A 13876-nucleotide genomic window follows, 5' to 3' on the forward strand; every position below is an offset into this window, starting at 1 on the left:
AACAGTATACAACCATTAAGCATTACAACAAAGATTATATAGACTTTCAAAAATAAATGGGATATCCAGCCCCTTGGAAGGAGCAGAAAAGGAAGCAATGTGCATATTTTAATGTAAAGCATGTTGACAATACCTCAAGGTGAACAAGAACAAGAAAATTGGAAAGAATTGAATCAAGGCCAGCAGGGTGGGGGCATTATTTATTTCGAAAGTCCTTCCAAAATATTGTCATTAAATTGAGTTTTCAATAAAAAAAAATCCCTCAGAAACAATTGTACTCCCCGGACACGGCAGTAGAACAGTACCAAAACACAAGGACGTTGGTTCATTCTGACTTCAAATGCAAAATAAGCCAAATTTGTAGATGCCTTCTGTGTTGTATACCCCATAGGTTGGCACAGGTGAACCCTTTAATAAGACTCACCTCATGATAACAAAGCCAAATTGCATGATTTTACAGTAATTTCACCTCTTTCTCTGCAGTGGGGGAACGGGGGACGGGAAGTGGTGTGTCTTTCAACTGACTGGAAGGAGGAATGGCAGATGAGAAGAGGCACCTGGATTCCTCCCACCCTCTGAGGATGGGGCCAGGGCAGCCCAGGGAACTCAGCCCCACTCACCTTTCACAATAAGCTCAGCATAGTTGGACACACCGGAGCCGCCATCGGAACGGATCACACAGCGGTACTTGCTCACGCTCCGCTGGGCCGTGTCAGCCACACTGACCGTGGCTGAGAAGCGTCTGTGGTTGACCACGCGGGTGACCATAAGGGCCGTGTCCCGGCCGTTCCATTGCTGCAGGACAGAGGGAGGGAAGGGGAGGAGAAATCGCATCATCATATAGCCCCTAGGGGATCCCTGGTTCAGAAGGGGCCCTGTTTTCCCCACACCCCTGGGGCCAGGGCTTTCCACAAGAAGGAGTATCCATGGCTGGCTTTTGCAAGCAATCTGACTCAAGTACAAACTTTGCTAGCAAGCTGATTCAGGAGGGCAGTGCCTGATGGTCAGAAGAGAGGGCACAGGCCTCCTCCCAACACATTGCTTCCTTGCTTGGCCTGAGCGTAAGGCTGGCATTTGGCCCTAAGCCTTCCTCCCGCCTTCCTTCATCTCTGAAGCAGAACCCACAAGGTTCCTCCAAAGACAGAAAACATAACCCATGAAATAACAACAAACAGCCTGGCCCTCAGGCCCGTGGCTGGTGTCCTGGTACCACAGCCATAGGCCCTGAGGGCACCTCACAGTGACCAATCTGTTCCCAGGTATGGTGTGGATGGGGGCTTTCCAGCACCTCTCCTCCTTGGCATTTGCTCTTTCCTCCATCTAGAACCTCTTATCTGCCTGGGCACATTCCCTCACTCTTAAAAACTCATACTCAGCATGTCGCCATATCCGTTAAGTTCCCCTGGACTGTCACGCCACCTTCTAGAAGCTATTCAATGTCTGGTGGGTTTGTGTTTGTGTTTTGCCTACACGTTTCCCACCATAGACTAGACTCTGAGCTCCCCAAGGTGACTTAGCCCCTTTTCATCTCCAGCCCTGTGCCCAACCTCTCGAGTTGGTAAACATTTCTACAATCGAGGTGAATGCACAGGCATTTTTGTCTGTACTGTGCTGAATCTCAGGTACGATATTCTGAGTTTGAATGAGTCTCTTCTACAGCAGCAAGTTATAACAACTAATAAGCACATGTCTGAGGATGCAGCCTGAGTAACTTTTAAACTTCCATGAGCCAGACCCTGAATCTCCTTTTTAATCCTCCCAGCCTTGTTTGAGGTATCACTGCAGCTCTTCTTAGCAGAATCCAAATGTCAGCATGGCCGTGTAAATATACAGAGCAAGGAAGTCCCTCATCCAGCTTTTCTGACTTCGAGGCAAGTATCTTTTCCCTGAGACCCTATCCTCACTGCTTTTATTTCTTTACCAAAGTAAAACTGAGTGCTTTATCTAATTGGAAACCTCAGGATTTAGGAGCTTCCTCACACCTGGAAATTTCCATGATGTAATCCTCATTGCTTCTTGTCCCAAGCAATCCCTTCGAGCACACATGTGACCTGCTTCCATCCATCCACACTCCCATCAGTGATGTGTCAGGACTGGAACACGAGAGGGGGTGGAGCTACCGTGCTTAGCTGTCCCAAGCAGGTGAGATGGAACAGCAGGGGAGGGCAGGGGGCAAAAAGCCAAGAAACACAGAGAAACCAAGGCTTCTGTGTGACTTGTTCCAGGAAGATTGGTGGAAAGGGAGGTTGGAGGGGATGGTTTTCTTCATTTTACTTTTTAGCATTTTCTAGACTTTCTGTCTCAAACATTGCTTTTATATTTGAAAAGAATAAAGTAAATAGTATTTTTGAAAAAGATGCAGCATTGAGGGGCAGCCATAATCCTCTCCCATTTCAGAAACTCAGCAATAGAACCAGACAAGAATAATGCAAGGGAACTGAAGGGAGAAAATCATTAGGGCTGAAAATGCCCACCACCTGCCTCATGCCCAGATACATTTTTGCAAGAGATGGCACCACTTGCTCAAACTCTGATCTGATCTGGGGAAAAGTTGGCTGGATGCAGAGAAAGGCCTCAGAAGACATGAGTGCACCAAAAACAGCTCATTTTTCTCCTCCTCTCTGGGCAGGGCCCCTTCATTCCTGGAAAGAGACTGATGAGGTTCTGGCTGGGTATTTTCTACCCTGATTTACTTAGAACCTCAGACATTTTGATCTAAGTTAACAGCGACTAAATATCACTACGGGCTAAGTGTTCTACATTCCTCCTTCATTAATTCCTTACAAAAATCTGTAAGGAGTGGAGGCACACTCATTACCTCCATTGTGCACAGGAGAAAGCTGAAGCTCAGAGGAGTGAGCTGCCTGCCCAGGCCTGCACAGCTTGCAAGTGGCAAAGCTGGGATTTGTATGCAGGGCATCTGGTGTCTGGGCTTGGCCTAAAGATACTAAGTGTTGCTCTAATGTGGGGTAACTACTCCCCGCCCCTCACCTCCTCCAGCACACTTATTCCCAAATATGGAAGAGGGTAGTTAATGAGTGTGGCCAAGATCTACCTATGTGCCACCAATTTCTTAGCTGGGAACCAAAGAAAAAAAAAAAAAAAAAGCAAAGACAGGGATGGAGGAAAGGATATTGTGTAGGGGGAAATAAGCAAAGATATAGACTTTTCCTCAGATCTCCCAATGCTTTGAACAGTCAAGAAATTTGGGAGATGGAAGACACCAAGAACAATGCCAGCACGTGAACTCTACAGACCATTAGCCAAGAGGCAAGTGGACAAGAAACGTGCTAAGAAAGAAAATAAACCTCAAAAGAATTATGGGAAACAAACAAAGCCACTTACAGGTTTCAAAACGGAACAAGAAGTGAACAGCAGAATCAACACCGCAGAAAAGCACTGACCCGGGGGAACAGTCTTAAGAAAATAATCCAGATCACCAAAAAAGCACAGATGAAAGCACAGAAGGGAGGCAAATCGATGAAGAAAACAGCGATCAGAGGACGACGTACCAGGTAAGTAACCGGTACTCCTGAGGATGGGAGCTCAGGGAATGAACACGAATCCTATCCCAAGACACATCAGCTCACATGCCTGCATTAAAACGAGACTGAAATCTTCAGATGGAAATGGCCTCCCATCCTTGTGACAAAATTTACGAAAACCACAATAACTGAGGTATGCGTTTTATTTCACAAAAATATTCTATGTAAAGGATTGGGAAGTATATAAAAATCCATGCTCCTAACTCTGAGAAACAAACTAGGGGTGGTGGAAGGGGAGGAGGACGGGGGGTTGGGGGTGAGTGGGAGGGGGGCACCTGACGGGATGAGCACTGGGTGTTGTTCTGTATGTTGGCAAATTGAACACCAATAAAAAAATAAATTTATTATTAAAAAAAAAATCCAGGCAGGAAAAAAAATACTGTGCTGGTAAATAAGTAAACAAACCAATGTGGCATAAAACGTCTTGTCTGTAACTGCTCCCAAAGCCCCAGCAACCTTTCCCTCCTGGATGTGGCTGGTGCCCCAGTGGTCATAGCTGAGCTCCCAGGAGGCTAGATACTTGGGAGAGGCTGGGATGGGAGCTAGGGAAAAGATGGGACAAGGAAATGATAATAAAACAAATGCATGCAAACACCCAATATGTGCAGCCTCCAGCCCTGGTTCAAGTCTCTGAGCTTTGGTTTCCTTACATCTATCATGGATAGCATAGTGGTGCCTGCTTATGAAGTTCTCATGATGCAGAAATGACAATGTGTAGGAAATACTCAGCACATGACAGCATATTCTGGTGTGAGCTGAGCTCTCCTAAACTAACCACGAAATCAACCATGAAAAGTGGGTAAGGATAATAGCCTCCCACAATGTCCGTATGCTAAATCCCTGGAACCTGGGAACATGTCACCTTCCATGGCGAAAGGGACTTTAAAGATGTTAGCTTCGGGATCTGGAGGTGTGGCGATGATCCTGGATCACACAGGTGGGCACAATGTAATCACAACGCACCTTGTATAAGAAACCGGGAGGAGAGTCAGAGTCATAGACGGGACATGCGTTCACAGAAGCAGAGGTCAAAGTAACTAATGGCTTGAAGGTGAAAGGAGAGGCCAGAACCAAAGAATGCAGACAGCTTCCAGAAGCTGCAAAAGGTAAGACAGTGAATTCTCCACTACACCCTCTAGAAGGAACACAGCCTGGCCAACACCTGGATCTAGCCCTGTCAGACTCCTTTCTGACCTCTGATCACCACCACCACAAGGTACTAAGTTTGTGTGGGTTTATTATTATTATTATTATTATTTTTAAGTTTGTGTTGTTTTAAGCCACTGTGTCTAATCTATTGCATTGGCAATAAGAAACCAACACAAACAGCAAAGAGCTGATTACGTGCAAAGCATTCATTTTTTATATTTAGCTTAAATTTTATTTTGATGTGACCTCCAGCATTACTTTCTTAATGATGTCACATTCCAGCAGGACCAGAGAGGAGAAAGTGCATCCCCCTGAACAATTCAAATTTTTCCCTTTAGTTTCTGAACCACCAGGCTTTCTCCCATTGAAGGAAAGGAAATTGCAGGTTGTCTTATAAAATCTCTGGAAAATAGGCCTTTTAATAATCACACTTGTCATATTGGGAGCAGGCAACAGCAGGACAGGAATGGGCAGCAGAGCCCAGAGCCATGATAGGAAATGGAACTGTGATGGACCACCGGCAAGGACAAATGAAGGTGAAGTTCAGGGAGATGAGCCCAGACGGAAGGGCAAGTAGGGGCTGAAAGTCAAAGCAAATGAGCAGCAAGCCAGGAACTGAGATCAGGAGGGATTCTAGAAGACCAGGCATGGTGACAGGCTCAGAGACCAGAACACCGTGACAACATGGAGAAGGGATTTAAGCAGAAGGCATGTGTCGGCAGCACAGGTTTCCACCGTGGTCTCGGCCCCAGACACAGGCAGAAAAGAACATACAAGGCGAGAAAACAAGGGGGAGGTTTCATCAAGCAGGAATAGACTCAAGAAATCCAGGCTCACAGGCAACTGAGCAGGTTTGAAGGGGTACAGGGAGGGGTGGAGCAGGCAGGGGGAGCCAAGAGCCTGAAACGGACCTCAACCCAGAGACAAGGTGCAAGAGGAAATCCTCCCAACCAAGACACCAGGTGCCACACAAATGCACAGGGATGCAAATGGCTAGGCTGCTAGGAAAGGGGAGTAGGACAGCAAAGAGAAGCCAAAGTCCTGAGACAAGCCACGGATGATGCATATGGAAGCCTGGGGAAGAATCTGTCAGAAACCCCCATGTCGCCACTCCTGCATGCTGAAAATTCTCCTTTGGTGCCTATGAAATTTTCCACATGTAAGTATATCCTTCTTCTGAAATTTCAACTATACCTCCTTTCTTCTCTCAGATTTGCATCTATTATTCTAAAATGGAATCATCTTCTGGCCCCTGTGTCTGTGGCAAATTGGATAAATTTCCCAGTGGGCACTGATAGAACCGGGGTTCCCAGAAGCAGAGTCTGAGACATGGTGACCTACTGAGTGCCCTCCAGAGAAAGAGAGTGAAAGACGGTGAGGGAAGGAGCCGAGGAAGGATGTCGTCAAAACCTGGTCCAGCTTCAGCCTGATTCCACCTCGGGAGCTCAAAGTATACCAGAGTGGATCCCAGCTTGACGCAAGGAGCCAGCACTGGTAGGGAAAGAAGACTATTCTCCTTTGCCCCTAGGCAGTTCTCTGGGCAAGGGGGAGCTGTGAGCTTTTGGCAGCCAATCATGCACTGTGGAAGGGTTGGGGGCACTGGCTCAGAAAGGACACCTCCAGGACACCAATAGGATCTCTCCTACTCACACTTTCCTATCTCCTTCTCCTCTTATGGTACATTCATAATACACGTGGTCTCCTGAAGTTCCGTGAGCCACTGCCTTGAGGTTTGTAGGTAGTCTGCTCCTGAACCTATGTTCAAGAAGGCGGGAAGGGGGTACCAGGCTGGGAACGGGACTCTACTAACACTACTTGAGTACCCTTGCAATCACATGCTGCTTCTCCCAGAAGTCACATATCTCTCATGAATAAAAAGTTCCATAACTAAGTGGGTTTGAGAAATATTTTGCTCAACCTAACAAAATTTGTCTCAGTATTTAAGTAAAAGTCACATTAACATTTGTGAGTACATAGTCTGTTAGGCACTGCATTAACTGGCTTCCATAACAGAATTCACTTCATCCTTTAAAAATCTCTATGAAAGTGCTTATCTGAAGGTGGTTCTTGGACCATCAGCATTACCTGGAAACCTGTTGGAAATGTAAATTTTAAAGAGAATCCCAGGCCTATATCCATCTGTAGATACTATTTATTGGGCTGGGCAATCTGTGTTTTTCCCCTTCCTTATTCTATTATTAACAACATTGGAAATGTCCTCATTATTCAACACAACATAAAATAAGAGAGTACGGGATGTGGAAGGTATAATTTCTGCCCAGAGGAATTTACAGGAAGAGTTAAAATTCCAACAAAACAGCAAAAAGGAAAAAGTATAAAGTTGAGTATTGAAATAGCATGTTTCGTGGAGGACAATAAGGTCAGCATTGAGAGAGCTATGCTCTTAGATGGATCCAGAACACTGGTTTTCAAAGTGTGGTCTGCAAAGCCACTATAGGAGCATCCCCTGGGAACCTGTGAGAAATGCAAATTCTCTAGCCCCACCCTAAACCTATGAAATGGGGAACATGATGGGTGGGGACAGCCCAGTTTTAACAAACCCTCCAGGTGCTTCTCATGCATGATAAAGTGAGAGAAGCCCTATTATTACTTCTATTTTACAAATGAGGAAACTGAGGCAGAAATCAATCAAGCAATATGCCTTCTCAACCTTCTCATGCCTTCTCAATGGTACTTTTCAACGGACTGTGCATGCAAATCCCCTGGGGCTCTCATTAAAAAGCCAGATTCTGACTCAGTGAGTCTGAACCAACCACATGGGCTGTAGTAAGTGTCATATGACTTTGCTAAGTGACTGAGTTAGCACTTCGACCCAGGTAGTCTGATTCCAGATAAGGAGGCCTTATAATCCCAGGGACCAACTGCCATCCCTATGTGATAATGCATGGTTACACCAGGACTCTGTGAGGGGAGGGTAGAATGTGCCCTGTTCCAGAAACTTACTTTGCTTCTTCAAAGAATACCAACTGCCATCTTGCAGGAAGTGATGGCCCCAGAGAAAACATTTTGGGAAATTTTGTGACAGAAGCCAGATGCCTAGCTTTCTGGAAACCTCAGTGGTCTCAAAGTCAGAAATATCTACATAAAGACGCACTGCCCAAGCATTTTCCCACATTCTTGGCTAACAGATTCACTGAGGACATTATTAAGCAATGGCATACCTGACATGCTACTAGGTTCGGGTGAGGTTTTCTTAATCCAAATTCATAAGTCTAAAGCAGGGGCTCTCAAGAGTTAGCAGGCATTGGAATCACCTGGAGGGTGATTCAGCAGGTCAGGAGTAAGGCCAGATAATCTGCATTTTTTAAAAGATACTATTTATTTATTCATCAGAGAAGAGAGAGAGAGAGAGAGGAGAGAGGCAGAGACATAGGCAGGTTCCCTGTGAGGAGCCTGATGTGGGACTCGATCCCAGGATGCCAGTATCACGACCTGAGCTGAAGGCAGATGCTCAACCACTGAGCCACCCAGGCGCCCTAGACAATCTGCATTCCTAACAAGTTCCCAAGTGATGCTCATACAGCTTATTTTGTCCTAGGTCTCCAAGATATGAAGGTTATCACTGCCTTAAGTCCCTCAATATTTGAAAGAGCCAAACCATACCACAGAACACATGAATGGAAACATTCCTTAAATCCAGGCCACTTCCTGTCGCTGAACAATTGGTCACTGCACCAAAGATGCCCAGCCACTGCTGTGCCATTCAAAGCCAGCTCATGCTCTACTGGCAAACCAGAGTCCAGAACACTGGCTCACTGGGCCCACTGGAGAAAGGTTATCTGTTTTCTTTGCCCAGAGGTTTTGCCTGCTTGCCAAGCTCTAAGCCCAGGAGGATGCATCTGCCCAGAAGGTGAACCTTTATCCAATTCATCCATCCAGGGGTATACACGTGTTCTAAATTGAACGAAAGCACAGTAAAAGCCTAAGCAGTGGTCCTGCTTAATCCCATTTTATACTCATGACTCTTTCATCATGGCAACCGCTTCCTCTGAAATCTATCGTTTTTCTTTTTCCTCTTTCATCGGCTTGTCTCTCATTTAAAACAACTCAAATTCCATCTTTCCTTAGCTGCCTTTTTTTTTTTTTTAACATCATTTGAGAGTCACACTCTTTGCAAGAACAGGGGCTGCAAAAAACCCACACTTTAGTATTTCTGACCCTGGCACACATGTATCCTTCTACCCTCAAGCAAGACTTACCTTCAGGAACTACCTAGACAGGAAACCAGAGAAGCACTGGATGCCACAGAGTCTGCGGTTTTCACACTACTCTATTATAGCCATGGAGGCATCTCTAATGGCCTCATCATTTTGCAATTCCCCCTCCCCTCTGCTCCTATGTCATGGCATTATTCCCTTCACAAAGAGATAAGACATAGCCTGAAAAAATGGCTGTCATTATTTCAGAGAGAGCATGCAGACCTGTAATTGATTTGTGATTGGTGAAAGTGGAAATGGTACTGTCTTTAATAAAAGGGAACAGGTATACAATAGACATGATGCCTGTTCCACAGGAGATGCTCTAATACAGGGTCCTGGAAGCCTTCTCTCCTGGCAGGCTAGAAAATATTTAGGTGAAATTCTCACAATTCATTTGCAAATGAATATTCTTTTCACTTCTAGTCCTACTGCTTCAAAGGCATGACATTTGGAAACTCACTAAAATCTGACTCATTGATTTTCTTAGGACCATATTTGTACCTCTCTGGCAGTCTCTAAAGAATAGCTTTTGATTATTTTTTATTAAAAGTTAAAAGAAATAGAAGTGGACATAAATCATTTCTGATTAGCTGTACTGAAGTCTTCCCAAGGGCCCCCTGTGCGCATGGCGGACTACTCATTTGGGGCTGACGTCTGGGTTCAGAGCTCCTGCAGAGTCTGCAGATTTGGGAGGGTCCTGGATTAAGCCCCAGAAGGAATGAGAAGCCCTGAGCAAAGAGGATGAGCAGGTGGTGAAGAGCGAGCACACATGCCGCCTCCCTGTGTGGCACTATATCCCTTTGACTACTGCCAGTCCCCTCTCTGAAAGCCTATTCAAAGGCCACTTCCTCCAAGGGTGCTTCTCAGATACTCATAGAGATCCTCCCGACTCTACCCAGCAGACCCTTCTCTTTCCCTGGTAGCCTGGTCACATTTGTGCTCAAATATCTGATTCTGTGTTACTCAATGTCTGTCTCTGCTGTCAGACAGTAAGCCCCCCGAGGACATGACGCAGGTGCACCTTGCTCACCACTCTCTCACCAGCTCCCATGTGCTGGGGGCCGGGAGGAGCAGAGATCAAATTTTGAAGTGCATACACTGAGGACAGGCTGAGGGAAGACCCCCAGGAAAGGGTTTAGGAAGTGAAGGAGGAAACAATAAGTGTGTGAAGGGAAATTTCCAGGTCCGAGTTGGCTAGGATCCTCAGAGCTGTGCTGTACAGGATGAGAAAGGAGAGGCTTGTGCGTCAGGTACCGAGGAATTGAAGAGAATGCAACCTTCTGTGGATCCAAAGCCCAGCTAGATTTCCATCCCCTGGGGTGGCCCTAAAGGAGCTGTTTTTGATCTAAGGTAACTAAGGTGAAAATGAAAGACAAAGTATGTGGAGATGGTGCCAAGGTCACTGAATTCCAGACTCGCTAAGCTTTATGGTTTATAAATTATGTCGATAAAACTAACAATAAAAAGTGAGGGATTCCTAAGCACTGTGTTCCCCAGCCATGATGCAGACCCACTGTATGCAAACCTGGCCCAGAGCCAGCCCCACATCATTCTCACTGGACTTGGCTGGGAGCGGGGACTTCGGAGAACAGCAACTGTCACAAACATGAAGGGCATGTTGCCTGCTACATTATGACCGACGACCTTTGTTTCTGACCCACGAGTCTCATATCTTCTGCCAGCATCTATGACACTGTGTGGCTAACTGCAAATAAGGTAAACTCTCAGACCTTTCATGGTTGTCAGTAGATGATTTCACAGAACCAAGAGGGCAGGAAGATCTCCAAAGCAGGCCAGTCAGCATCGTCAAACACCAAAAAAAGTCAAGTATGAGGAAGCATCTCCATCACCATCATCACCATCAGCTCCAGCAACAAGAAAAAGCACTGGTGACCTTCACAAGGGCCAGCGTAGACATCAGATTTAGGAAATGTGGCCAAGAAGGGGAGAAGTAAGAAGGCAACTGGACGGGAGCAATTTGAAAAAAAAAAAAAAATTAAAAAAAAATTCAGGGGTATTTTTTGTTGATTTTTCTTTGTAAATCTGAGAAACACAAACCTCTAAGTATCTACTACACTGCAAATTAAAGGTGTATAAATGTGTGCTAAATAAATAAATGTTTGTTTGTTTGTTTTTTTTTTAACAGGAAGCCTCCAGTAGGGAAGGAAAGGCTGACATGGTGACGTAAGCATCAGGTCTACAAGGTGACCGTGGCAGGATGCTCAGGACTGAAGAACGTGACACAGATGTTCCAATCCTGCCTCCACTGCTCAGGACCTATGGGAACGTGGCCTGTGGGACTCACTGACCCACCTCAAAGACTTAGTCTCATATACAAACAGGGCTATCAACAGCAACTCCCTAAAAGCCTGGCTATGAGAATTAAACCCATCCTATGTGTAACCAAGCCACAAACGTCAGCTGTTATCATTCATTTACCACCACTGTTTAGTTGTCGTGTGGCGACTAGGTTTTCCACAGCAGTCCCACATGGAAGGGACACCAGGTACAGATGTGGGCAGGAGGTGGAGGAGCTGGGTCCAGCACATTCACAGCCCCGAATCAGCAGCAGCCCTTCAGGGAGCAGAGAAACAGGTTTACCGGAAAAATCGGCTGCAGAAAGGACTGACATGTCTGCTTATCTCGTCAGCCCTGGTGTGACTGCTGTCGAGCTGATGCGCTCACAGGGCAAGAGCCTTTTCCTGCCAGATTAGGGTCTGCTCCCGGCCCAGTGCCTGTGATTTGTCTAAACACATATGCTGTCCCTACTGAGATCCGTGCCAAGCATTTGGACTCACAGCCTCATTTCTGTAACTCGTCAAATGTTATTTGTTGTACAAACCCATGGTGAAGCAAATGCTTTGTAGGGAGGCCTGGAAATAAGCTCTGTGGTGGGGCTGACGGGGCCTGCTCCAGAGCCCTGAAAAGTTTACACACGGAGACCCACAGGCCACAGTCTTCCATAAAGACCAGGTGACACATATGGAATACATATCTCTAACCCCCCTCTTGGGTGAACAGCATCTGGTGGTGATGGTGTGAGGGCAAGCTGAGGGTGATTTTATCCTCCATGGGGCTGCTGCTTCTAATTCTGCTGTGGCTGGTGTTTTTTTCTGTTTATCTTAGTTACCTATATTCATTTCAAAGTATTTGGGTGAAACAGCAAAGGTGAAGATACAAAGCGTAGATAATCTATCACAATCAATGACTCAGAGTCCTGATATGTGTCTTACAGTGTTAATGTATCTATGTATATAGCTAGGTATACATTTGTGCACATAAATATGCATTCATGTTTATTTTTGATAAAAAAAATATATACCGGACACATTGTTTTATAACCTGCTCTTTCCACTTAAACACATATAGTGAAAATGGCATCATATATACTTCTATAACCTGGTATTTAATGACTCTATTCCAGCACTTACTTCATCAGTTCCCTCTGGACATTCAGTGTGTTTTCAGGTTTTATCCTTTTGAACATACTTGCAGATAAATGGTTTCTTTCTCTGGTTATTTTCTTAGGTAAACTCCCAAAAGTAAAATTATTTGTTGGAAGAATATGTACATTTAAGATTTCTATCTACTGCCAAACCCCTTCCAGAAAAGATGTTCTCATACACACTTTTCCACTGTGCCATACTGATAATTGGTCAGCACACTTCTACCTAGCTGTACCCTGAACATTGTTTTTTGTTTTTTAAAGGGCTTCCCAAACTGTAGGCTGCTTTGACTATTCGACGGGCATTCCGCTCAGAATGCACAACATCTATTTGCTTTTAAAAATGCTTAAAAATTAGAAGTTTGTATCGCTCATGCCACTGTATCACATAAGAAATTACCAAGTTATGAATGAGGCCCTTCACCATAGGCCACGGCATTATACTCTTCGCCTCAAGGAGAGATCGCCCTCAAACAAGATGAGCTCATTTATAACGTTTATTGGCCTCTATCAGCCTTTTCCCTAAAGGACTAGCATTGTTCTAGGCTCAGGGATGCACATTTTTGCATAGATTCTATCCACTGATTCTTAGGTAGAGCTTCTTGCTAATTCCACGAAAGCCAGCACCAGCAGCTGAGGATTTCTAAAGAGCATATAAAGTTTCCAGGAGAGAGTAAAACAGGCGTATGGGCTGGACTTTCTTTTTAACTTATTAATTTATGATCAGAAAGCACTTAAGGATAAGCAAGCTCTGGAGTCCCATTCTACAGAAAGGAAGACAGGCATTCTCTCCAACAAAGACAACAAGGATTATCCTCAAACTAGAAGTCCACCAACTACTCCCCAGACATTGCCAGAAAGAAGGAGCACTGACATACTATTCTAGAAACAAAATCACTGGCTTTATTTCCCTGACTTAAGAGTGGTGGATAAAAATGTTTCCATCTTTGGTGACTTACAGTGATTCCTCAGTGTGTCTTGGTAGCTACAGAAGGAGACAGCACTGTTGAAAGGTAGCCTCTTGGCCACAATATACCTGTTTCACTTACTTGGGAAATTCTCAGACTGAGTCACAAAAGCCCGGATATATGGAACAGAACCTTTGGCCCATCTGTACGCTGCTCCTCCGGGCGCTGGAACAGATCCAAAGCAGCATCTCATGAGAAATTCATTACTCCCTTAGGCTGTCTCAGATCAGGATGCAGTGGTCTCCTGAGTGTCAGGCAGGTGTCATGACAGGTGCCTCATATTTTGTGCAAAGACGTTAACTTACTTCCAACTACACTGCTGAATATAAGCCTGGACTTACCTAGCCAAGTAGGCATTTGCCAGAGAGCACAGTGTAAACCATCCACCTCCCAACAGTTCCTGAAATATAGATGAGAGAGGCGATATTTCTGGTGGTTTCCTTAAAGGAATAGCTATTGAAACTATTCACTCACCTGTTACATTTAAAGTGTCCCAAGATGGAAACAGATTAGCAGAGAACTGGGGACTTTTGTCATATTGCATTACCC

At 45.2% G+C, this 13876-nt stretch overlaps 1 protein-coding gene and 1 long non-coding RNA gene across 15 annotated transcripts in view; one reads left to right on the forward strand and one right to left on the reverse strand.

Moving 5' to 3' along the window:
- Nucleotides 1-13876, reverse strand: part of PTPRT (protein tyrosine phosphatase receptor type T) — a 1036563-nt gene that overhangs the window by 662470 nt on the left and 360217 nt on the right. For all 13 annotated transcript variants that reach the window (XM_072801053.1, XM_072801054.1, XM_072801051.1 and 10 more), the window contains exon 6: nucleotides 621-795. In XM_072801053.1, coding sequence (XP_072657154.1) covers nucleotides 621-795 — 175 coding nt within the window. The remainder of the gene's footprint in view (nucleotides 1-620; nucleotides 796-13876) is intronic.
- On the forward strand, nucleotides 3234-12012 carry LOC140618479 (uncharacterized). Of its 2 annotated transcripts, none has more exons than XR_012018609.1 (3): nucleotides 3234-3678; nucleotides 5906-6188; nucleotides 11061-12012. It is a non-coding gene; the product is annotated as an uncharacterized lncRNA (long non-coding RNA). The 2 variants fall into 2 exon arrangements; XR_012018610.1 differs by having other exon boundaries at nucleotides 3234-3515.

This window comes from Canis lupus, chromosome 26, assembly GCF_048164855.1.
Source record: "Canis lupus baileyi chromosome 26, mCanLup2.hap1, whole genome shotgun sequence".
Lineage (NCBI taxonomy): Eukaryota > Metazoa > Chordata > Mammalia > Carnivora > Canidae > Canis > Canis lupus.